Here is a 26,333-nt window from a genome sequence, read left to right on the forward strand (position 1 = left end):
CTGATGAAGATATGGAAAGGATTAGCCCCAGTGCTGAGCCTGGGGAATCTTCTTGAGACCTCCTGAGACAGCTGCAAGTGGCATCATTCCTCTCCACCCTCAGGGGCCATATATCCAGACTGGATTTTTATTCAGTGAAGAGTGCACCAGTCCAAACCATGGGGCTGCCAGCTTTCCCAGGAGAATGCCATGGGAGACAGTATCTTTCCAAGGCCTTGCTGCAGTCCAGGCAGACAAGATCCACAGCCTTTCCCTCTCCCACTAAGTGGGTCACTGGGTCATAGGATGAGGTGAGGTTAGTCAGGCAGGACTTGCCTTTCCTAAACCCATGCTGGTAGGGCCTGATCCCTTGGTTGTCCTGTATGTGTGGTGGCACTTAAGATAACTCCAAAACCATCCTGGGCACCCAGGTCAGGCCAATAGGCCTATACTCCCTGGATCCTCCTTGCACCTGGGTGTCACACTGGCTAACTCACTATTTCTGCACACTGCTTTCTATGTTTTGGAAGAACATGTTTCCATGTTTTGAAAGAACAAAACCAAAATTAAATATACCAACAGTTCTTTATCTTGAGATATTGGGACTTCGGTTTAGAGAGAACAATCTTAACATTTCCTAATTTGTCTGGATCACCAATAAATACTGGTAAACGCGTAAGAGTTGAAAGATTTGGCTTCAGTGTTTCAGCTACTCTGCTTTCATTTTACTAAGAATTTTCAACTGCAATTTATGGTAAGACATCATGGATTCAAAGGTATTGAGCAATTACCAGTTAGAACTTGTTTTGTCACCAATTTTTCCTGGCATATTCTATCAAGTTTTAAAGATGTGCGCTGGTGTTTCTTGCAACTACTTGTTAATAGCTCCTGGCACCAACACTCAGAAACAGCTAACACAATTACATTTCATACACTTACCCTCTTAAAATCATGACAAACTCTTTTGGTGGCCCTCCCTGACAATCAGGATGAAAATTTGCTGCAGGGCTTTAAAGTTGTATTCCTTTTGCTGTGGCAACATCAACATTCAACCAGTCACTTGCCAGAAAACTAAACAAAGTCAACAGTGTTTCTCTTATTCAACCACCTCACCACAACTCCAGCAAGTGACAAGGATGGCACAAGAGAAAGATGGACTACCCACCCTGCTTAGCCATCCCATATAACCACATACTGATTCTCAGGGAAGACAAGGCTCCTGAAAAAGACAGGTAAAAGCTGACTTTAACATCCACACCCCAGTATCAAGTATTGTTTAACCAAAGTGACACAAGATGCAGAATGAAAGACAAGAAACCACAGTATCAGTGGACTTAAGTTTTATTGAGGGAAAAAAAAAGGTTTACATGTAGCTGTAGGTTTTTCCATCCATACTTCCAAAAGTTCAAAAAGGACTGGAAACAAAACGTGCTCCATCATTATTTCAATACCAAAAAGTTGGCCATTTTTTCTTTCATGAACAGCAAATTATATAACTAATTGCTATGTTCAAAAATATTTTTTCTCTTGCACCAATTACAGGGAAATATTCAATGAAGTACCACAAAGACCCCAGGAATTTAACAATTTTAATTTCAACTGTTATCCACTGTGTAGCAATCCAGAAACTTTTTCTATAAAACACACAGCCTTAATTTTGAGTGTACAAGGATCTATTCTCCCAGTCAGTCAAATACCAAACTCTGATCTAGCTCAAATAGTCTACTTTCAAAGCAACTACTTGACAAAAAAAAAAAATTAAAAATCCTCTGGTTCATGACTATCTAAGCAAATTTATCATTACAGAAAAGACTCAAAGTCATTACTTGTTTATCAAAGTAATAGGTAAACATTTTAACAGAAAGATTAACAAGTTACTTGGAAATGCAGGTTTATGTTAAAGTATCCAAGTGTGTATACTACATATGACATGCAAGCTTTAAAAATATCAATGTTCTCTTCTGATTAGTCAGGAGTCCAACTGTTTTAGAAATAAAATAGGAATGACTTCCAAAATGTATCAGCACTTTGGGGTTTTCTATTTTTTTGCTCAAGATGTTTTACTACACAAAAACTACAACAATTACAATATTTAAGAGTATTACAATAAGAAGGGGTGGAAAATAGGAATACTTCAACTGAAAATATGTATACTCTAAATGAACCAAAGACTTGTGAAAGAGCTGGAAGGAGGACAAGAAAGGGAAGACGGAAGGGAAAGCAGTAGGGATGCTAAAGATCTGAACTTTGTATTTAAAAATCAAGTCCTCAACTGTAACTCTTCTGATCTTCAGTAGCGCCCTGGAAAAAAACAAAAGATGACACAATTACTAATTACACAATCATAAACTAACTGTACACATTATCTCAACTTAACTGTGCCCAGCTTTTTTTGCTTTCACATTCAGAATTCTCATAGATCAATTCATATAACAATGCTTATGTGAGCCAGATTCTGTTTATTCACTTGTATTTACTTACTTGGACTATAGGAACGGGATCTTGATCGCGATCGGTATCGACTATAATAAGGCGATGGTGATCGTCTCCTTTAAAGGAAATTAAAAAAGAAACCAAACAACATCCATTATGAAAGATGCCTTATTCACATCACTTCTACAGAACAGAACCACTTCCTTAGCACTGAAAGACTTGGCCAGCATGAATGATTTCTGCTTTATTTGGCTGTAGCTTATGGTTATTTAACAAATGCTTTTAAATTTCTCTACTTGATGTATTTAAACTCTAAGATATTCCCAGACAAAGAATTTAATAAACTCTCACTAGCCTTACAAACACATAAAGTGCTTTTCCAGATGCCTACAATTCTTGTTGAACAACATTCTCTGAAACCAGATAACTTTCAAAACAGCAAGATGGTTATGAAATGTCAAGCATTAAAAATCCCATCTACAAATAATCCCTTTTAAAACAGCAGTGTATCAGCTGTCCCTGGTTCTATATACAGCATAGAAAAATGAGTTCCCTTTTTATCTGTCCACTTGATTCCTGGGATACATGCTCTACACCTCCTTAACATAGCAAAATTAACCCCTTGCCCAACAGAAAAACCAAATTGCATAAACTCTGAAGATTCTGACTACTTCACTCCCATAAAACCTAAGGGAATGAGGCTCTAACACGTAACATGTATGCAGAATATTGCTACAAACTGAATAATATGTTTTGTCATCTAACTTTCCAACAAATCCACCGTTACAGAAATGAAATAGAGATAAGGTACCTGTATCTGTAGTCATATTCTTCATATCTGTCATATCCTCTGTCATACCCCCTATCATAATATGAGTCCCGGCGACGACCTGCTCCACCGCCACCACCTCCTCCACTGCTATTAGGGGAAACAGAAAACAAAAACAAAACCCCCTTTATATATCTAGTCTTCATCTTGAACTAAGTTATTAGATAAAATAAAAGTAAATTATTTAAAATATTTTTAAATGGTCTTGTAGTAAATCAGACACTTAAGACTGTATCACAAAAATATACAGACAAAGTACTTAAAATAAAAACACCTTCAAAAACTCCCAGAAAACAAGGGATTTGATGCTAATTCCCACCAAAATCAAAGGCAAATGGGCACCTCAGTATTTCAGCAGGCTAAGGATACATTAATTGATCATGCTGGATATTATTTGTTATTAACAGGTCCTTCAATATTTTTATAAACAAAGATACAATAAACAACAGTCAGATTTAAGAGTGTATGTGAACCACAGTACTGCATTCTTTATATCAGTAATTTTTTCAACCAGAGTCCAGCATTCAGTTTAAAACCACTGAACTTACTGTGTTGGCCTGCCCATGTAGATGCCTGGGGTGGGCGTATGTGCTCTTTTGGTGATTGAATAATCCACTCGAATCCTCCTGCCATCCAGCTCCATTCCATTTGCATGCTCCATTGCCTGCAGGAGAGACAAGGAACAGGGATGTGACATCTGCAACCTACTGGTAACTCTGGAAGGCTATGTACAAACACATTATTTTCCACCAGAAAAACAAGCCCGGAACTTGTGTTGTTTAGGCTGGTTACTAGTGCCCCACTGTGGCGACTGGCTCATCTCTTGTCCCCATGCCTGTCTGCCGGTGGTGTCACAGGACTGCACTGGGGTGCCGAACTAATGCGACTCTCAATCCCTTCCTAAGGAGCACAGGCTAACCACTAACACAGCCACTCTCCCTAGACTTTATCTTCTACCCATCTGAAAGGCAAATTGAAAGTCAAAACAGCTTTTTTTTCTGAAAACTGCATCTTTCCTACCGCCGTCTCCGACCCAGAGGGGACGGGCGGATTCAAAAGCTGTGCAAAACAGTGGCTTCCTGTAGGGTGCATATGGCCGGATTACTGCTCGTCGGCTGCCATTTCATGCTCTCCCAGCCTCCTGCCATCTCCCTTACAAGGACCTACTTCAGCAGAGCTTAGTAAAATGGCGGGTTCAGCCTACATGGATACCTAATTACAACCTTCCTCCCCAGTCCCTCTCACAATAGCAGCTCGCTTAAGTGATACACACAAGGGTCTGCGCTCAGACGCCCGTGCCTTCAGAACTGCCCGCAGCCCCTGCACGCACTCGCCGGGTGTTCCAGCCCCAGCTTCTCCACTCTGAGAATCAATACAATGGCCTTTCACAAACTCAAACCATCAAAGTAAGTTATTCAAAGGAGCACAGTGTACTTTTGAGACTTACATTCATGCTAGAGTAACCTAAAAACCCAAACCCCAACAAATCCACAACAGTTCATTTTAACAGCTAATGATGGACTTGAAAGGATTTTTTTAAGATTTGCTTTTTGAATTTTAATAGCTTTTGTTATCTGCTACAGAATCTCTGAAATACCAATACACACCACTTACTTCTCAACACTAAGCATAGCACTTAGTCCAATACACATTATTTTAATTTTTCATGTCTGGAGAAGAGACACTGTTACAATCTAGAGTTAAAGAACATAACCACTTTGCTATTTTTTTTATCTACAAAAAACAACACAAAACCTCAAAACATGAAGGTGGCTCGAAGCAGAGAAATTTTTTTTCTTTTTAATAATGAAACAATTATTCAAAAATCTCAACTCTAACAAGAGCCATACTGAATTTATATACAAATCGTAAAGGAGACACAGAAACCTGATAACCGTATGATTTAACTGTTGTGTCCAAACTGGAGGTGACTGATGATCACTGATGTGTTTATTGAGAGCGAGTCTGTATTTTAGTAATGCTGTTTGTGTCCATACTATATCGCCACCTAGTGATTTGTGTTCCTGTACAAAACTAACTACATTTAGCCAACCGCAAGGCACAGCAAAGAGCATTTCAAGTCTTTCAACATACACTCAGGTATATTTTGTGACTAAAACACATTCCTCAGCTTTAAACACATTCCTCAGTCTTCTAGCTTTAAAACCTTCCCCCCCCAAGTATGATGTAAATGAAACCTGTGCATGCATCCTAGGAAAATATGTGTGCACAAGCCTACATCTGGCTGAAATATATGCAAAAATAATTTATCTGGCTGAAAAATTACCTTCACGATGAAACACATCTTTCTGGAAATGCAGCAAAGGTAAATTGTAAGAAATTTTCTGCTGCATGGCATTTTCAAGTCCAGTCAAGAACTTGAAGAATAATAAACTTAGCTGACAAGAAGCCACCTCAAATCCAGAACATCTGGCATGTTTGTCTTATTTAGTTAAGCCAACAAACACCTCTTCCAGAGGAAGAATTCTTTGACAGAGGGAGCAGTATAGAGAAGACCAACATACCAGCAAGAGAAACGAAGAATTAATTTTGAGAGTCGCCTGTTTGTTTTAGAAATACCAGGAAATGTGTTACATTTCAGTGGATAAAGATCATGGTGACCAGACTGCACAGAACTCCTAACACCCTGTTCATAATTTCTGATGTCCTACCAAATATTAAAACATTTTAACAGCTGTCAGCAATAACTGCCAAATAAAAAAATTTTAAAGTAGAGAAAATCTTCAATAGATAGACAAAAACAACAAAGCCTCTTGTAGTTCTGACAGCATCCCCAATTGCAGGAAAGCCAAAACCTACAACAATTAATAGTACGGATCACTCACATTCAGTAATTAGCAACTGGAAATTGCCTCTAAAGAGAGGATTCTCTGCACCACTCTTAACTGTACACTTCAGGTCTTTGAAGTTAAGTACTTTATGCTGACACTATTAGGTAAGCACTACTGCAAGATGACAAAAAGCCATCTCTGAAAACCTGTGTTCATGTAACTGATACAACAGTATTTATTTTGTATGAAGGCTGTAAAAATATGTAAGTGATCCTAATCACTGGCATTTCTGTGCTTTATTGAAAGTTAAAGTAGTTTACAAGAAAACTTTGGATTTTACAGTCTTACTGCATATCATATTCAAAACAAATTTCAGTTTCCTTTTCTTGATGGTTTTGGGTGTGCACGACTGCCGTGTTAAGGATATTTGAATGTCAGAGAAAAAATTGCATATTCTCTCTAAAAATGCTGAAGACATTCTCAAATACTGTTTAGGATGATGAAATGGAACTTTAAAAAGAAAAAATCAAATAATATGGGGGTTTAAGACACATAATGCTCTCTTAGGAGTCTTTAATGGTCAACAATCAAATTTTTTACAAGCTGGATTATTTTCCAAATATCTGAATGTTGTTAAAGGACTTGCATAGCTTTTGCAAGACGACAGTAAGCAAGAACACAGCATTCCTATAAACATATAATAATCATTCTAGTAGCAATTCTATGGAAATGCTATAGAAAACTTGATTTTTGTAGGCTAGAATATACACCTATATGTTTGCAGTCAGAAAACAGAACTAGGACTGGGAATGGCATAGGTTCAATCTTGGACCACATTCTTAAAGTTTTGGAGTTTTAAACCTTCAGCAGACTATCCATAATAAGAAAACTGATTATCTATAAGGTGTTAGTTTGACAAAATGAGCAGTTCCTGAACTACAGTATCATCTCCAGTGGCTCAAAAAAGTCAGAAAGCAATAAATTTAAGAAAGATTTCAATGTCATTTGATATTTAATGCAGTATGTAATGTTTTCCACATGTATAAAACAAGTTTGGAAACACTACTTTTAATTAAATGCACAAAGTTACATGGGTGCCTGGTATTAGTTAATCAAAAATCCACTAAAAAAACTAAAGCCTTTCAGTCTGGATAACCATTTCAATAACTTTCAATCACTACAAAGTTAGCAACATACAGACTGAATATGCTTAAATAGTCAAGCACAAGCAGTTTATATTGTGACTTATTTTGAAAATGCGTTCTCACAATTTAAAAATAACTACACAAGGTACTGCCTTTTCTTTTCCTCACTGTACTTTTGGGGGTTTCTTTGTTTTTTACCAGAAGTTCTTCTCCATTGCATTTAATGACACTGAAAAAAATATCATCTCCACTCCATCACAGGTACAGCAGCAAGGGATGAAAGACATAATGGATCAGATCCCCCCCTCCAGGAATTGACTACTCATTCAGTTCTAGATTTACTGAGAACTACTGAAAAAAATTCTGAAAAAAAAAACCTGATGGAATTAATAAAGAAACTCATCTTTTTACACTTGCTGCAGTCTGCCAAGTTCAATTCAAGTGTCCATTTCACTTTTGAACAACATTCAATTTACATTCCCAAGTTTGTGATTTCAATGATAACTTCTAAACATATACAATTATAAGCTTCAGAATTGATGAATTCAATGCGTTATCCTTAAAGCACACTTTAGAGCTTCAGAGTCAATACAGGATTTTAGAAGACCAGAATGAAGAACTGGATGTTCCTGCAAGTATTAGCAATTTCATGGTATTTCAGAGTCTCCAGAAGTCTGTAATTTGTAATTCCAAACATCTGAGACCTTCTAGTACTCACTTCTGGTATATCAAGGGTTGTTTTTGATACCATGAACAATACTTAAACCATTTCTTCAACAAGCCACAGGCGTTTTGTTCAGTAACGCTGGTTCTAAGCTAGTCTGCTTGCACCACGCATTATATGTTTTTCAGGCTGAACTGAAACTCCGTTATTATTCTGGTCTTTGGCAACTGAATGATGTCACTGGCTTGTGCTGATTGTTAATGAACAGCACTTCAGAAAATGGTTCTGGAAAGATGCTCAAAACTTTTTGAAGAAGAACATCTAACTAGCATTAGAAAATTCCATATTGCCAACAGCTGCTGTAGCTGATGCTTCTTAGGTGAGTTCCTCCTACAGACAGTACATCCACAGTAGCCTCAGTTTAAACAACTAACACTTCACAGTCTGAGCTACTGAAAAGCTGCTTTAGCAGCATATGACATCCCTGGTAACTGTAGTAAGAACCACGTCCCTAGAACAGCCAGCACTTTTCACTCATGATTTTCTCAACTAACTGTTAAGTAAGACCCTGACACAATCAATTCCTCCCCCATCAAACTATTTTTTTTCTCATCCTAGTACACAGAAGTTTGCAATCCTCTTAAACACAGGGGAAAATCCTTATGTGATGGGCAGATGAATATCCTCTATAATTTAGTGACACACTGGCTGCATGCCAGTGCTGCCAATACTGCAAACTACGTAAGACAGTGTGAGAAACCAATCTCAAAACAGATGTTTACAGATATTGTCCTTTGCACTTGCACATTCTGAGGACTTGGAAAAGGGTGGCCAAGACAAGACACTGCACCACCCAAGGCAAAAAAGCAATAGCAAGTATTTTGAAAAAAACAACAACTTCTTCAAATAAAACAACTTTACAATAAATGAAACCCACTGTACCCATTCTAAAAACAGGTACATAATGACAGAAGCTTTTCAAAAAGGCTTTGAACAAGCTGACAGACAATAACATTGGCACAGCAAATCCTCAGGTTTCTATACAATCCTTAGACATTCATCAGTTGTTTTCTAAACATCCATCAGTCCTTGACATTTACTGTCTGTTATCACACTTTGAACTAAAGACAGTGTCCATGAGCATCTTCAATATGGATCAAAACCTAAGAATCCAGTCGAGTGTTATTTTGCAAACATTATGCCACTGCAATAGAAGACATCTGATGGAAAAGAAACCTTCTGTCTGATCATGACGTTCCATCTTAACCTTGGAAGAGTTTCAAACAGAATAGAACATATTCTACAAGAAATCTGGACTGGATGCATGCTTTGAAAACTTCTTTCTCAGTCCTGTTATAGAGGAATGTCTGAAGCTACTGTGATGCTTTGGCAGCTTTTTGTGTAGTAGTTATCAAAAGCTAAGCTTCTGTTCCTCTTTATAATCAAGACGCTCATGAACAGCTAACAACAAGGCTGCTATAGTGTCATAATCTGAAATTTTAAACAGTTGAAGTAAAAATAAACTTTACCACTGCCCCTTCTGTATTTTTAGGACACTGGGAAGTATCACCTTTAAGAAATGCTATTTTACATTGTCTTTGGAGTTCCAATACATTGATCTAGTTGACAACTTAAAATGGCTTTACCACCATATGGACACTTGGTTTCAAAATCATGACTCACAGCAACATTTTAACTAGTTCAATAACTGATCCAGTTTGTAAAAGTGGAGACAGGGATGACAAAGATACTGAGGGATTTTAGCTGCACAAGAATCCATGCACAACTGACAATGATTAATCTTTAAGTTATGCTAGCCTTTCTGAAGGGCAGTAGTAGAGATTATGAAAAAAATGCCCCTTTTTATCTGGAGTTCTACTCTCATTTAATTCATCTATCTTTAAAAGGGCTGGAATTTAGTTCATCATATCATATCTTTATTTAGATGTTTAGTATACTGAAGGTTTGGGATTCTGGTTACTGTTTTTGTTTGGCTGGAGTTTTTAAAATTATTATTTTTAAGAGGAGTTAGTTATTCAGAACAGAAGTAATTCAAGTGTGATAGTCTGAAAAGTTAAGTATGCATAAAAACAATCTTCCAAACACAGAATTGCTACATTTCCTTCAGTGTTCTCCTCCAGGGCCTGTCATAAAATTTCACACCTACAGCTATCTATCTGTATGTCTGTATGTACCTACATTGATGTATCTCCCCTTTTTCTACACCAGCTGCCACTTATTGCCATCTTCAAATCTGCCTTCAAGGCTCATGAAATAAGTCAAAAACAAGTTTTGCTTCTGTCCTTCTTGCCAAAGTATTTCAGTTATTTAAATTCCAGGTGTTGGGAGAGTTTGCATCCTTTTCACCTCTTCAGGCACCAACCCATTGGAGAAAAGAAAAATAGGTTTATTTACATTCTAAATTATTTCAGTTCCTGCTTAAGGCCCTAATCTTTACTTCTGTATTTCTGAATGGATGTAACAACCCTTTTTGTTTTCCTTTGCATTCCGGTTTCATAGCATTTGCCAAAACAGCTTTATACTAAACAAATTACTTCATGCTATTTACACGGAACATTTTAAGAAATGCATGGTATCACGCATGACCATTGCCCGTGGCAACTAGGGAAAAAACCTACCTCTAAAGACATATGAAGCTGTAAAACAGACAAGACTGACTGGTATATGATGTGCCAAGGAATACTGTGCAAATATTTCAGATGTGAAACATTTTACCAAACAGCCACTTTTTCAAAATCCCAACAAATTCAGTGTGCAAAGAAATACCAGGCTAGAAGTTAAAACAGAGCAGACCAGTAAAGACAGATGGCTATACAGCTATCCACCCCATTAACCTCTCTACCAATCTCTCCAACTGAGACTGCAGGAGAACACAGAAGGGACACTAAAGGAAGTTTTGTGTCCTTTTACTTACCTCTATAAATGGCAACAACCACACACATATACATCTATGTATCAAAGACTACTCTTCCCATAAACTTATTCTCAGCTGGATTATACCAGAAGTCAAACACAAGAACTTAGATCAATCAAGTAATCCAAGTACAAGTTTTTTTCATTTAAATATCATCAAGGAGCATCATCGCTCTTATTTTTCAGCTCCTGATAGGTTCCAGAGCTGCCATCCTCCCTACCTTCAATACTGAATGATCTATAAAGAAAGGAGTCGTATTTAATATCTCCTTATAAATAAAACTTAGCACATGCACACAGAATCAAAGAGCACATTCGCCTAAACCTATTAATCCATAAACAAGATGAAGTCTGTGACTCAGTTTGTCCCAAAGAAAGAGATGCACACAAATGCAGGCTTAAAGATGTTTTTAGAGGGTGTCTTTACTTTTCAGTAAACTTTATGTACGAATTTCAGTAAATGTGGTAAAGTTCACAGTATCATTACAGGGGTAAAAAAACTACTGCTTACTGTAAATTGCAGTTAATCATAACACAGGCTGCTGTTCTTATTCTTTGAGTCTTTCCTTACAGTTCAATTATACTAGCAACTCAGTCTAGCTCTTAACAGCTATCTGTTAAACAACCAGGAAAGCAACTGACCAAGGCACAAATCAAGACAAACCCCATTGTTTTTCAAATGTACAATAACATGCCTGAAAGGAGAAAATACACAGGGAATCTCCAGAATTTTCATTCAGAAAACAACTTAAACCTTTAACTTCCAAAATGATTCAAAAATACTTTAGACATAGAAGATTTATTTGCATTTTGAAGTAACAGACTAAAATCAAAGTCTAGTGCTCACTGGTAATTTAATAACAGCTTATGCTCTTATGCTCAAAATCTGCCCATGCACCTGCACACTGAACTCAAATGCTTCATTTGTTTAGAAGTGCCACACTGCTTGAACAAAGCATTTAAAATTAATCTCAGTGTGAGAATCTGCTAATGGATACACACTCAGAAACTTGCTGTCTTTTTTTACAGACAGTTAATGAAGATAATGCATAAAGAGCACACCTGAAAAAAGTAGCAAAGCATGCATTTACCTCTTTAGAGTCATCAATTCTCTCAAAATAAACGAAAGCAAATCCTCTTGATCGTCCAGTCCGTTGATCATAAACCACATTGACACCAGTCAGAGGTCCGTAACGGGAGAAGACTTCACGTAAATCTCTCTCAGTAGTGTACAAACTGAGACCAAACACTCCAAGACAGGTATTGGGATCTGGATTAGCCTGGCAACACAAATATTCAACTCCAATTAATTTTAGTTTTTAAAAAATTATTGAAAATGGAATATTCTTATACCAAAAATTATCAATTATAAAAAAATTTAATCTGAAGAAAACTAAACAGGTAATACACAATTTAACACTTTAACAGTTATCATACTAATTGCAAGATCATTTGAAAAAGCAACTACTTTAAATGGTTTTAATTTTAGAAAAAAAGACAAGCTTCTCAAGTTGGTAAAAAACTCAGTTGATAAAATTTAGCATTCTGATTTACAGAAAAGCTATAGAACAAGAGGAATCCATGTTATTAGTATTTCATACTGAAATTATCAACAAGGGCCAGACACCACACACAAATCTGTGCTGAGAACAGGTCAGCCAGCCTGAACTCCCACCTTCAGCCCTTTTGCATCACAGGCACTATGGAGTGCACACTGCCTCCAGCTGCCCACACTACATGTGAGCACTCAAGCTCCTAAGCACAGACAACTGAACTATAATCTAGCTTCTACTGGAATTTCCTCCACCTCAGCATCTCCTATCCAATATACTGAAAGTCAATATTTACACTTGTAAGTTAATCTTTCCACTTGTAAACTGGATGAAAGGCACCTGATTCTTTCATCTAGAGAGCAGCAAGTGTTGAAGGCCAGTTCTGTGAAACTGTAATCCAAAAGCATGCATATTTCTTTAGCACAAAACTCTTCACTCTCTATCATGATGTAGGATATTTAATAAATTTCACTTCAACTAGACAAAGTCAAATATGTAATAGTACAAGGTACAAGCTCTCTTTTAGGTTCAAAATTTCTTTACATGCCAGAGAATTTGTATCTAATGCCAAATCCTCTCTAAGAACTATTTTGATCAAAATCAACAAGTTTTTCAGTTAGGTGTCTGGCACCTGTAATACTAGAGGCAGCAATTTAAAACACCAGCAACATGCACAGAGATTTAGTGTTTCTGCCAAAATAACAACTGGAAGCTGACACAGCTGAAATTTGTATTTTAGTTTCAGGTAAGTCATCTATGCATAATGATTTATGCCTCAGAGCCTGCTTTTCAGCCTGATTCAAAGACTGAAAAGGTTTAGATCTTCTGTCATATTTTTTTCAGCACATTTGTTCAGGAACCTATTGAGAAAATAAGATGCCTGCACTATTCATATATTTGAAGCTCCTTTCTTTCCATTTGTCAAAGTTCAAACTTCTGTTTTAAGACATGAATATTCTGCAATTCCTCACTACAGCTAAAGAGCACAAGACCTGGCAGTTTGTAACTCGAAAGTTTTAATTATACACATCAAGATACGTATTTTTTACTCCATATTTCAATGGCACTGGCAACAATATTAATTTTATTACTGAAATCCTGTGAGTATAATGAAATCTGTCTTTTATATCATTGTTTGGGTAAATTCCTCCACACATCCATACCTGCTGCATGTTTTTAACATCCCTCTTGAACTTAAACCTTATTAATTTTTCCGAGGCAAGAGAATACTGAGATCAGTCTGCAGACCCTAAGTGCCAAGTGACAACTACATCACCACTGGAAGGCCTAAAGTGATTCTGGAGGACTAAAGGGCAACTTCTGTATTAGGTTTTTGTACTGCCTCCCATCAACCCAGTATGCAAGCTCTCTCTACAAGACAAGAAGTGGCAAAATCACTCTCCAATTTTCAACCCCAACCATTCTGCTGTTACAAAGAAGGACACTGGGAGAAATCTCAGAATGACAAGATTAGTATTTTAGATTTTGGTTGGTGTACCTATACTTCCTCTGGCTCATACAGAGACACTACTCATCTATATTTTGAAAGATTTACTGTGACTCCTTTTCACAACTGTAAATTTTTCTAGTCTACTATAAAGATTCACTTATTACCTAATAACACAAGGCTTTACTTCAAGGTAAATAAAATTAAATAATCAGAAGCATAAAATCTCAAGCAACCTTCAACATATGCTCTATAAGCAAATAAACACTTGGGAATTTCCTTCTATGGATCCCTATGTCAATCTCACCAATATTTTCAGGTTGCCAGCACACACAGATGTGGTCTCATTTTTGTAAAGGTTACATACACTTTTTTTAACAACAACAACAAAATAATCAGAACAGCTCAACTTCTAGAGCTAACTGAAGCCCATGTCACCATACCTGCACATACTGACTTTCAATAGAATGCTTTTCAATTAAATTCTATGACTTCCCTGCCAGTTAGTTGCAGGCCCAAGAAGTAAGTGCTCAGCTGTAAGGACAGAGATTGCTCCACGCATAACCCCCACTCGCACCCAATTCCCGTATCCTCCAGTGACAAAACAGCAGGTCAAACTCAGCCTGCAGGTAACCTAGACTACACTGATATAAGCAGCAATTGTTTTGTCGCCTTTTAGAACATGACATACTCTGCTGCCAGTGTGCCTTCTCCTGTTGGACATTGGAGAATGACTACGGCTCCTGCGACGACGGTATTCTGGTGTGTATGATCTGCTTCGAGAACGTCTCCTATGGGAATGAGAATGGGATCTGGAACGAGTGTAACGTCTGTGCGAATGTCTTCTGGACCTGGATCTTCGACAAAGAGAAAGCCATTAGTCAGGTCATATGCACGTGGTCATAATTTATTGACCTATTAACAGTACATTTTCTAGAGAAAAAAAATTTTTTTGGTTGTAAAAAAAATATATTAATATATAATTAATATATAATAGAAAATAAATTCTATATGACTATATATTAATAATATCAAACCCATTAAGCTTTTTCTACCTTGCACACCTAAAGATAGCATGGATATCTAGTAACCCGCTTGGTAGCACCATTTTAAACTCTTTGAGAGTACTTCTGGCATACACCGAGGATTATAGTCACAACAGTTTTCATGAATTTCAGAGTTTACACTTACATCAGTTTGCCTGCTTATCTAACTAACAACTGCACAGTGGCACAGAAATTGGATATGCTACACTGTAAAGTACTGTTTTGATGAAAAATTTAAATATCTGGCAGGACTACAGTGTTGCAATATCTACAAGCAAAGTTTGTCTAGGCATGAAAATTACTCAAAAAAACAACAACAACAAAAAAAAACCAAAACAAAAAAAACCCCCCACAAACTCCAAACATCTGCTGTACTCCTCAAACACTTTGCAAATGTCTTGCTGATAATAAGCTGTTTAAAACAGGTGGGTAATCACCTGGCTAAACACCACAAGAAGAGAAACTGTAACATTAGTTGAACTTTGGCAATTTGGAGCACAGCAACTCTTCAGTTCCTCTGGTATAAAATATATAAATACAGAAGATACTGATCTCGCCCAAGAACTGGGAAGGAGAGACAACATAAGACTATTCCTCTTTCCCCTCTAGTGCTACAAATGCTGTTTTCTGGTTTCTCTTGTGGTTGTTAAAGAAAGATTCAGTAGCTCTCCCCATTTTCATCAATATGTTGCTAAAAGGGAAGAGAGAAGTTAGTATAAACCAGGTAATATTTATGGGATATTTAGAGAAAAAAGCCCAAGACATTTCTCTTCTGCTCCGTGCAAGCTCCATCAGACCTGAAAGTTATAAAGCTTTTACCTGCACGCATCCATACTTGGGGTAGAGAGGGAAAGAGAAGACATGTGCAGCACTGAATAATTAATTTAAATCTTAAAACTCTCATAAATGAAGAACCTATTCACACCCAATTTAAGACGTAGTTTTTGATTACATTTTTAAAGCCTCCAATGAAAGAATGTCAAGAACATTCAAAACCACTGTTTTCCAGTATTTCTAACAGTTAGACAGTTTACTCTTTTTATGTAACACTAATGCCTTTGCACCAGGTCTCATTTGACTTCTCTCCCCCCCCGCAAAAAGGAGAAGTCCACACAAGAATTCCCCCATAAACAATTTCGGGAGCAGGAGCTTCACAAAACTGAAATGCAATTCATTCTCTTTCTTCTGGAAGAGAGAAACCTACACATTTCAGCAGTGATTTCTACATTACTGTTTTTAATCATAGTATTTTCTCTATTCATACAAATGAAATAATTTCCCAACTTTGTCCCCTTATATGAGCACAAACAGGCAAATTAACATATCCCTGTTAATACACCCCAAAAAGTTTGTAATTTTTACAACGGGGGAAAAGAAACTTCACCAACCTACCAAAATAACAGCAGTAACACTGAGCTGATATGAATAACTTCCTGAACATACCTTGATTTTGATCTTGACCTAGAGTGCGATTCAGAATGTTTGGAAGCCCTCGATGGACTGCGAGATCCTGACCTGCTCTCTGATTTTACGCGAGCAGGACTCCCAGCTGGAGATTTTGACTGGGAGCGAGACTCCTAACAAAAAAGACAGTATTAAAAATGGTATTGGTTGTGTAAATGCCTAACTCCTAACATTTAAAGTACAGTAATTCTATTATATTGATTGCTCCTGAAAAACAAATGGTTAGGCAATACCCTCCAAAACAAATTTCATTTTGCTAACCCACTGTTAATATTGTATGCTTGCCTCAAATAGGTCCCTGCTTGAACCAGATCACCAATTCTCTATTAACTAAGTAATCATGCAAATTCATCTACAACTTGATCATACAGACACTGGAACATAAACCATACATTTACTTAACCTAGGACCCATTCATTCTTCCAGATTCTTTTAATTCTACTTCACTCTTGCTTTCTACTTTTCTTCATTCTTCATTGAGTTTTTCATTTTTCATACTTCGTGTATTCTTCCCCAATTCAAACAATTCATTATAGCCTTAAAAAAATATTCAAGTGCTTCTATCTGACCAATCTTCTGTTCAATTTTTTCCCCCATTCAATTTTAATTTTCTGATCTTTAATACTTTTCATTAGCCTTCTTTTATCTTGATTTATCTTCCACATTCTTGGAAAAAACTCTTCAATTTCTTCACGAACATTAACCTTAATGGAAAAAGAACATTTAGTATATTTAAGCACGTGGGGATTATAAAACTCTGCTGGAGTTCAGATGTTATCTACCAAATTGAAAAGCCAGCAGGTAAAGTGCAAGAAACTATTTTATAAAACAACTTTTTAAAAAAATATCTTTAAAACTGTATAAGTGTCTATGTTCTAACAATAAGCTTACTGAGTTCTCAGTGTTTTACTGTATTTGCAAAGCTACCCTCCTCCCCTCTAAGATTTTTTTGGTAAGATACATAGATACACTAAAAACTAATTAACACAAATATATTCAAGTGTTTATATCAGTGATTCCTCCCCCCCTAAAATAATAACTATGTGCTTCTCAGTATTAAATATCCCAAATTTTACTCCTACAGATTACTAAGACATTCAATTCAACAGAATGGCCAAAGATTTCCAGTCAAATCTATCTATGCACATACTTACTCACAAAATACATGCACATAGGTATAAGCAACATAAATTAATATTCTTCCTACTTTTTCTTCCTCATTGTTATCCTGTTTTCCTTATATAATCCATATAAACTAAAATGTAGAACCATGTAGCTAAAGCAATCCAATAGGAGTAAAAACAGGAGGGGTTTTTTTCTTGCATGGTAAGGCACACAAGAGAAAAACTAGGAAAACAAGCAAACAAAGAGCAGGTTAGGATTTCCTCACATTTTATAGTGTACAGCATTTCTAGGGAGCTTACCTATAAAAACCCCTACAGAACAGTATGCTATATACATTTGTAACTTTACGAAATACTTAATGAAAAAAGGCACACCAGTTCCCCTCCCACAGGTGTTACATTTCATGTTTATTTGCATGATTTCTCCTCCTGACTGTCCTCAAATATTTTCTCTTTCTTACTCTACGTCCAGATTTGCAGTTTCTTTTGCAGTTAAAATTCTTCACTACCTTGGGCTGGAGTTCTTTTTCAAAGGACACTGTCTTCATATTTCAAGACAGTAAATTCACTAGAAATGGAACCTGAGAAGCTCCTTACTAACAACTATTGCAGCGACACTACCATTCCCCTTTACCTCGACAAAGGGACTCATGGAGAATGTTACCGACTAGGATGACAGGCCTGCCAAACTTTAACAATGTAAGGCCAAATTCAAAGCTTGGCTGTGGACAGCGGACCATATAACCCTTATGAAGATGGCTATGTACTGAGCTAACCACAGGACTTCACTAAAATAAATTATGTATGAGCTTTTAAATATTACCAAATTCGGTGGTACAACATTTGAAATCCACTGTTTGCAATACAGAAAAATTTCTCTTATAACCACTAACATGATTTCTTTATCACCTTGCCTCTGTCATTGTACTCTTCAATGTCTGACAGCCTCTTAAATTCTTCTCTTTATAACTCATCACTTGCAACAATTGCCAATTTCTCTGGGAACTATTTGTACTTCTCTCCCTAGTAAAAATGATCAGTAATAAAGAAAAACATTCAAAGTTACATCAGATTTAGAAAACACCCTTCAATAAAAAGACAAAGAATTCACCCTCCTCAGACAGTCCTTCTTCATAAGGATACTGCATTGTCCGTACTTTTTACATCTGAAAGATCAATTCTTGAACAAGAACTCTGGAAACTTGAACAAAGGCAATCTCCCATCCCATCCCCAGATCCTGCACAATCTAGAAGTGTTGAGAGATGCCAAAAATACCATGGACAGAGTTGCTCCCATACAATGTAGAACTCAGCTTAGTGTTCTTAGCTACTCAACTGAAGCATCTTACAATACCACCCATAGAGTCTTTAATAATATCAGCTATGACACCAAATCTATATGAAGTTGACAAAAGCAAATATTACATAATTTCATATAGGTTAAGTCCATATAGGTTAAGATACTTATGGGCTGTATTCACATATACACAACTTGGAAACTGCAGCGACAGAGGGGGGACCATGTAAATTCTTAGAGATTTCCAACTTCTTCAACCAAGTAACTGTGGATGTCAACTGCAGCTGAAGAGAGATTACCTGATAGCAGGTGCACTCTGTCACTGGTAAGCAATTACATCTCATCTTCTAATGCAACATAGTTCACCTAGTTACAGCTCCTACAATGCTTCTAAAGGAGACTACAAGAATCATAATAACCTGCAAAAATTTAAGGATTTAAGGATGATGCTGAAAAAGTGACTAGTAATATTTATATCAGCAAAACTACAGGCAGGGATTAAGGGATTCAGAGTGTCAAGGAATCACAAAGAGAGATTTTAAAGAATTTTTCTTCTCTACTTACCACTATAATTAAGCAATTAGCAAGCTGTGTATTAGTCTACACCACAGACCAACCCAACAGTTCCTCATGAAGTACTTATATCCATTTTGCAATACGTATGACAAAAGTACTCAACACTTTTAGTATGTCATCTTTAACATAAGAAAGTTACAAGAACGTAAGTTTAAAATAAGAAACCAGACTATTATCCCAAAGCACTAAAATACCTCAATTTCGTATATGTCTTAAAGTAACCTATGCATTCTCATCTTAGCTCTATTATTACCACAGGCACTAAATATTGTGTAGGAGAGAAAAGACTAAAATTGCACTTTGGATCCTCGGCACTTCCTTATCTTTCTGTTCTAAAGATCCTTAGTCATTTAAGGGCCACAGATGAGACTCAGTGTAAACTCAGCTCCTCATCCCACCAGCTTCCTACAGAACAGTATCTATCTTAATGCCTTGGGCTTCATTACGCAGCTGTCCAGTCACTACTTTCACCCTTGCAAACTTGTAGGCAGACAATTCACTATCCCCATGTCAAACTATCTAGAGTCGCAGCCACTAGAGTCTGCAGGAAAAGAAACACAGCTTCGTAATATTCTTCAGATCACACTTCCCTTTCAAAATAAATCCTGCATCTGCCAATAACACTTTTTCCCAGGAAACATTGCTCCCCAAAACACCAAAAAACCCACCCCCACAAAAAAACCCACACACCCTCCCCCCTGCCAAAAATAATTACAAAAAACCCAACTCAGTTGTAACAGGGGGCTTCTTCAGAGTAAGATGTAGTGGTTTCCTCAAATAAACAGCAGGAAATGGGATTAATGATTCACCAAGAATTGGAACTTGGAGCCAAAATTGTAGACAAACACAAAAAAAAACCCCTGCAGATTCAGTTACTGATTCTCTGGATAAAATGCACAGCTAGAAGCATTTAAAGGGAGTACTGAGGAGTATTTTAAATCCCTGTTACCTTCCCTCATCCCAGGAAGTAACAAACCAAAGTGATATGGAAAGGATCTCTTCTCCTCCCCTATTACTCCATGATCATACAAACCCAGACACTGAACGACTATCAACTACTTTAGATGATCCATCTGAGCCAGGCATCAGTCAGTCCACGTATTTCATCCATACTGGTAAAACTGTTTAACTGATCAAAAAGTTCTATTTACCACTTGAATTCCTTGCATTTTTCAAAAGAAATCCTACTTTCCAACATAACTACTATTTTAAAAGCATTTAAACACTTTTACGCAGAGGAGAATTGCAGAAGTCTTGAAGAAGTATTCTTTCCATTTTCCACCCATCAAGAGAAGGTATGATAAACAACATAGGGGTGGGGAACCACAACAAACAAAACAAACAAGTGACCAACCAACCAACACCTTTCTCAAACCAAGCAAAACTCAACCAAACAAAACAACCCCCTACGCTTTCACACTACTCTTCTGTCCTGAACTTGTCACGCCTTAGCCGAATTCTCACCTTACAATTTCAGAGTATGACTGAAAGGCTATCAAAATTTAGAGTGAGATGCTAACTAAAAATAAGGATGTAAGTTTAAACTAAGCTTTCTATAGCAAAGCATGGGAAATGAAAAAAAAAAATCCCAAACATTAAATCACAGACATTTCAGGTGAAATTCATTTGACCTGGGGTGAAAAAAAGGACAGGACAAGTGGTCTAGCATTACCATTTCCAAAAATCTTGTTAAAAACTCCTACCCAAACTAAAAAAATAAATGAAGTCGAACTCTATTAAAAGGGGGCAGAAAAATATAAGCAGTCAAAAAAGAAACATGAATTTAGCAGCAGCCCACATTCACCGGATGAAACTCTTAAGCTAGTGACATCTCACTTGTGAGGACAAGATTACTTTTTGGCAGGAATCTACCGACTTTCCTTGAAACTCAAAAGAGAAGTTAAATCCTTTTTGCTTCATTCTGTGATCTGTCACTATACTAAAAATGATCCCTTTATTAGCTAATCTTCTATAAATATGACAACTGTACACATAATAAAACTTATGTATAAAAAGCATCTTATAAAGTAGTTACCTAGAAGACATGGATATTTCAAAAGTTACTAACATAAGCAAACTTTATGTATTTCTCAATGATCCCACTCATGAGAAGAAAGAAAAGGCTTCAGCAATAAATTTCATGAATTTACGAGTCCTGAAAATACACCTCTTCAGAGAGGGTTCTGTAGTCATTCCTCTAACACACACGGAAGACAGTAATAAGACTTTGTGTTCAAAAGGAACAGTTTTCCCAGCTGGAAAGGTCCAGAACAATGCAAAATTTATTAAGCTTAACTAAAACAATAAAAATTAAAAACTGGACTTCCAGAAAAACTCTCCCACATTGTCATTAGACACTGCAGGGTGATCACAGCACTCTCCACGCAAATGCAGAACCCCTGAGCATTAGCAGTCCATTGTGCTTGTGTTTGAAAAGGTGTGGGAAGCAACATTCCTTCCTTTCCATAGAGGTGGCTGACTGCCACTGCAGGAGAGGTGGAATACAATAGCTAAGCAAGCCCTTGGGGTTTTTTTTTTTTGCCAAAGAAATCATCTCAAAGTTGATCAGTTAGGTAATTCCTAACTAAATCTAAGTATTTTGCATCCAAACTTCGTGAAACAAATATAAGGCACTCTGACAGCTAAACTAACCCCAAAGGCACTTTGTACCTATGAAATATGCACACTTCCTTCAACAGGATGGGCCACGTGTAAAATCCTGCATTTCTTGAACTGTTTTATTAGATTATACCATTTATTCCACTGTTAAGATCCTGCATATAGCAGGATCGTTAGAATGAAGACAATCAATACAGAGTAGTAAAATGGAATTTTACCTTTGCTCTGATAAAAGGTTTTGCCTATTTAGACAAACAACACATTAATACTGGTAGAAAACTACTAAATTGTTAAGACTGCAGAAATTAAATGTTACCAGAAGCTCAACAGAAAAAACTGATCAAAGTTTCAAGTGGAGCTACTGAAGTGCAGGTTTGTTTAGACTCCCTTCTGTCCATTGCTCTGGGAAACATCTAAAGTTGCACCACAGATTGAACACCAAGTAAACAATAGCCTATAAAAAATAACAAAAAATATGAAAGGAAGTAAAGAGTTGCCTGCCATCTGACAGAAATAAAAGATAAAAAAAGCCTCATTTGTCTAATCTGCTCACAAAAAGCATTCAATCGTGATAAAATACTTTGATGTTTCCAAAACCAACTCACTGGATAAGAAACAAAATTTAAATATTTTTTTTATTCTTAATGTCTATAAAGTTAGCTCTAGCACATCCACTGTATTTTTAATTCCTCTGTCAATTTCTATTAAATCATCATGCTTCAGGAGGGGGCTTTCTTCTGTTCAACCAGCCACATTCTTAATAAAGAACTTGCTTAAGTTGAAACAAAAAAAAACAGAGCAAATGACAGAAAAACAGAGCAAATGTTGATTAGTCTGAGCATATTTGACTAACAAGTGCTTTAACAAAAAAGTCAATAAAGGAGTGAGTTCCAGAAGGAAAAACTACAATGACTTCACACACAATACTTTTAGAAATGGAAGTTTCAAATAGTGCAAACTAAGCAATTTCATTGAAAGTTATTTCCATAATTATTAATAGCCTGTTCAGATTAGTTAATATGATTTTAAAATCTTAAATTAGAGGCAAAGCACATACAGTACCTTCCTGTCGATTAAATTAGCATTTAAAACAATTCTGCTGATACTCAACTTTCACTGAAGTGCTTTTGGGACAATATGCATTTACACAGATGAAATATAAAAGGCCTTAAACTAAACTTAAAACACCCTTGATCTTTCAGCATTCAGTTTTTAAAAGCACATCACACTAATTAGCACTTAAACTGACAGCGGGTGGAAGAACTGAAAGGGTACTCAGAACTCTTATTTGTGCCAAATTCCACGACAACAGGTTCTCTACAAACTTTCTTCCAGTTTCTGCAGTTCCTTCTCCCAATAAAAACTTCTGCTTTACTCTCAGTGCCTGGATGTAGCAAACTGACGTTCAGTGCCTGACAGAGTCCTATCCAATTGGGAATAGCAGACCAAACACTACAGCCTCAAAGTTATATGCGCCTAATTTAATGCCTGTGAGCACTTTCAGTGGAAACGAAAAATAAAACATTACTCTGAATCTTATTTCAAGAATGTTAGTACCACCACAAAAAAAAAGCCAGTATTACTGAAGAAAAAAAAAAACATAAAAAGGCTTACAAATGTTCTCCAGTAGAACCACAAAAGCCCCAACTAGAAATCAATCAAGTACCTGCCATTATGCTCAGTTATGCCATATTGATTGAGAATTTTCACTGTAGGGAGCAAAAACAAACGAAGTTTTCCAAATGCAGACTCAACATAGTCAGCAGTTCTTTCCAACAGGTAAATTTTCCATCACAAAAAAAAAGAAAAAAAAAAAAAAGAAAAAAGAAAAATAAAAAGGAACAACTGATAAGCAGAAGTCACAGAAACTGCTACTGTCGAACTTTTCAGACTTCATGTTCACTCGAAACATTTTACTTCTACACTTGGGAGGAGGTGGTGTGCAGAAATGCTGGAATTACAGAGCTGTAACAGCTTTGTAATATGAACAGACCCATCAAAGAGCCCAATACCAATGTTCTGACTACTAACCTAACATGATTTCTTTCCTAACAATAACCCACACTGGGAATACAGACAAGAAAATAATCCTTAAAGAGTTAAATCTTGACTTTAAAATGGGAGATTACCGTCATCTTAAAAAAGAGAAAAAACCAACCAAGCATACTCACTGCTCAAGTTTCTGAAACTTAGTTGTTCCCCCTTCAAAGATCTGTTTATTTACCCCAATATTGCTTAGCTACACAGCAACCTTTTGTCCAAGCAATCAACACAAGGGCAGGTTTTGTTTACCTCACGCGAGGAAGCAGCAGCAGTTATTGCATAGCTAGGTAAAGAACTTGCAGCCTATGGATTTTTTTTTAATCACCACAAAAAATGGCAACAATAGTAATGCAAAAGTAATATGTGGAAGGTAATGCCGTTCTTCCAAGATTTTATTGCTTGTTTTCCCAGACAGTAGCTATATATGTAACGGCAAGGCTGCTGTCACTGGATCATCAGAGAGAGTCACCAGGAGGATGCTCAGGTGTTCTTCTAAAGAATCTCTCAAAAGAACAAACAAAAAGAAAACCTCTGCAAAATTAAAAAAAAAAAGTAAATTGTGATGGAGGAGCACACATTTCGTTCCTGTTTCAAGCAGCTTCTAACTCCTGCTTGCCTCGATCATCACTAAAAAAAAAAAAAAAAAACAAAACCAAAACCACAAAAACACTGAAAATGGAAGGGGCCTGTCACACGTCTACATGAAAACCCGCAGCCATCAGAGGGAAGACACAGGCCTAACGAGGTTACAAAGCCACAGGAGCTCGTTCGAAGCCTTCAGCTTCACGATCGATGACTTTCAATGGTTTAATAACGACGGCCGGACCTCCCCAGTGGCGGGAGGGGGCCCGGCCCGAGGCAGCTCCCGAGCCAGGAGAGACCGCGCTCACCTCGCACAAAAGGACGCGGGGTCCCTCCTCTTTCAGGCGGGAGGAGGCCTCGGCGGCCCGGCCGGGGGAGCGGGAACGGGCAGGACCGGGACCCCCGGGCTCGGCGGCAACCAGGCGGCTCGGGACCGCGGGGAGGGAACAGAGCAGCGCGGAGGAACCCCGGGGCTAAAGCAGCGCTGTTTGCACAGGACCTGGCTGGGCAGAGACCGGGCCGCAGCAGCACCGGGACCCGGCGCCCGCACCCCGCCGGGGCGATGGGAGCAGGGAGAGTGTGAGGAGAGACGCGGGCAGCGGAGAGGGACGCGGGTCGTCACCCACGGCCCAGACAAGCCTCGGGCGGCTGAAGGAGCCATTTTAGAGCCAAGGTGCGCTGCCCCCACCCCCGCTAGGCCCGAGGACGCCGAGCGTCGCCACCCACCGCCCCCGGGTCCGATGCCCGCCTCGACACGGCCCGCGCAGGGGAGGCCACTCACCCTCCCCTCGAAGTTGTTCTCCTCCACGTCGCTCATGTCGGCAGAGTCCTGGCCAAGGGGCTGGGGCGAAAGGGGGACGCTAGTCCCGATTAGCAGCAACAACACCTACGGCCGCTGTTATCGCCACCGTTACCGCTATTGCCGCTACTGCCGGCACCGGCACCACCACCACAGCCACCTCCCGCCCGCGCCTCCCGCACCGCCGCAAAATGGCGCCGCCGCGGCCGCTCCGTCTGCGCCCGGCACCGCGCTCGGGGCGGGGCCGCGCCCGCCCCTCACAAAGGAGGCGACGAGCGCTGCGGGGAGACCCGCCGCGCATGCGCGCCCCCGCCGGCGCGGGAGCGAGCGCGCTGCCCCGCGGCCCCGGCCCGGCCCGGCCCGCCAGGTGTGCGGATGTCGCTGCCGAAATGTGGAGTATGTAAACAAACGTTCTTAAGAAAGGATGTTCTTTGATGTCAGATATTTGTGAGCTTCCAAGCCTAATGAGTAAGAAGGGAGATATAATCCCTGAAACAGGCAGCTGCCAAGTAAGCGCTGAGTGATGTCCCGGCGTTAAAAAGACGAATTAGCTGTCAGTAGAAGTGCCTTGTCAAGGTTCAGGACTGAGCATGTTTCAGTGATATCCGACCGAGGGGGAGGTTAACAAAGCCTGGGAAGAAGGAGTTACCACTGATAGTGGACACAAAGAACGCAGAATTCACGGGCCACAAGAACATACGGCAGAACTCCCAAGATAAGGAAGGAGCTGCTAAATACAGCTTGGCGACTGTGCGGAAGCAGCTCTGACTGAGTAAAACGTAATTCCGGCAGGGGGAGATGTGTGACCGACACACAGACCACCGACTCTAAAGAAGAGAAAGACTGAGCAAGCGGGCCAATTAGCCTGAGAAGCGAGAGAATAATTAACCAATAGAAGATAGAATACTAATTAGTGAGAGAACGAGGTAACTTGTAGCCAGTGAACATTAGCGCCTTTGTTGCTAAAATGTATAATAGCGAAAAGTTTTGGGAGTCGTCGTGAAGGT

General features: G+C 38.3%; 1 protein-coding gene across 7 annotated transcripts; it reads right to left on the bottom strand.

Moving 5' to 3' along the window:
- Window positions 1-1,302: 1,302 nt before the first annotated feature.
- TRA2A (transformer 2 alpha homolog) lies at window positions 1,303-25,578 on the bottom strand. 7 transcript variants are annotated; one of them, XM_038127574.1, is made up of 10 exons: window positions 25,309-25,556; window positions 23,569-23,611; window positions 16,679-16,990; window positions 16,266-16,399; window positions 14,468-14,633; window positions 11,868-12,056; window positions 3,790-3,905; window positions 3,224-3,331; window positions 2,461-2,528; window positions 1,303-2,280 (listed from the first exon to the last, which is right to left on the bottom strand). In XM_038127574.1, the coding sequence occupies exons 5-10, from the start codon at window positions 14,498-14,500 to the stop codon at window positions 2,270-2,272; spliced, it is 525 nt and encodes a 174-aa protein (XP_037983502.1). In that variant the 5' UTR covers window positions 14,501-14,633; window positions 16,266-16,399; window positions 16,679-16,990; window positions 23,569-23,611; window positions 25,309-25,556; the 3' UTR covers window positions 1,303-2,269. The 7 variants fall into 7 exon arrangements, with proteins under 7 accessions (XP_037983502.1, XP_037983501.1, XP_037983500.1 ...); XM_038127573.1 differs by having other exon boundaries at window positions 23,569-23,670; XM_038127572.1 differs by lacking the exon at window positions 23,569-23,611.
- Window positions 25,579-26,333: the final 755 nt, after the last annotated feature.

The sequence above is a fragment of the Motacilla alba genome, chromosome 2 (genome assembly GCF_015832195.1).
Source record: "Motacilla alba alba isolate MOTALB_02 chromosome 2, Motacilla_alba_V1.0_pri, whole genome shotgun sequence".
NCBI lineage: Eukaryota > Metazoa > Chordata > Aves > Passeriformes > Motacillidae > Motacilla > Motacilla alba.

What these genes read in the sequence shown, in the direction of transcription:
- TRA2A (XM_038127568.1), bottom strand. Translation starts at nt 25,344, where the DNA reads ATGAGCGACGTGGAGGAGAACAACTTCGAGGGGAGG. An exon ending in AGGTCAAGATCAAAATCAAG is followed by an intron (nt 14,634 to 16,265) that starts GTATGTTCAGGA and finishes TCTTTGTCGAAG; the next exon opens with ATCCAGGTCCAGAAGACATT. An exon ending in GAATTGATGACTCTAAAGAG is followed by an intron (nt 3,906 to 11,867) that starts GTAAATGCATGC and finishes TCTCTCCTGCAG; the next exon opens with GCAATGGAGCATGCAAATGG.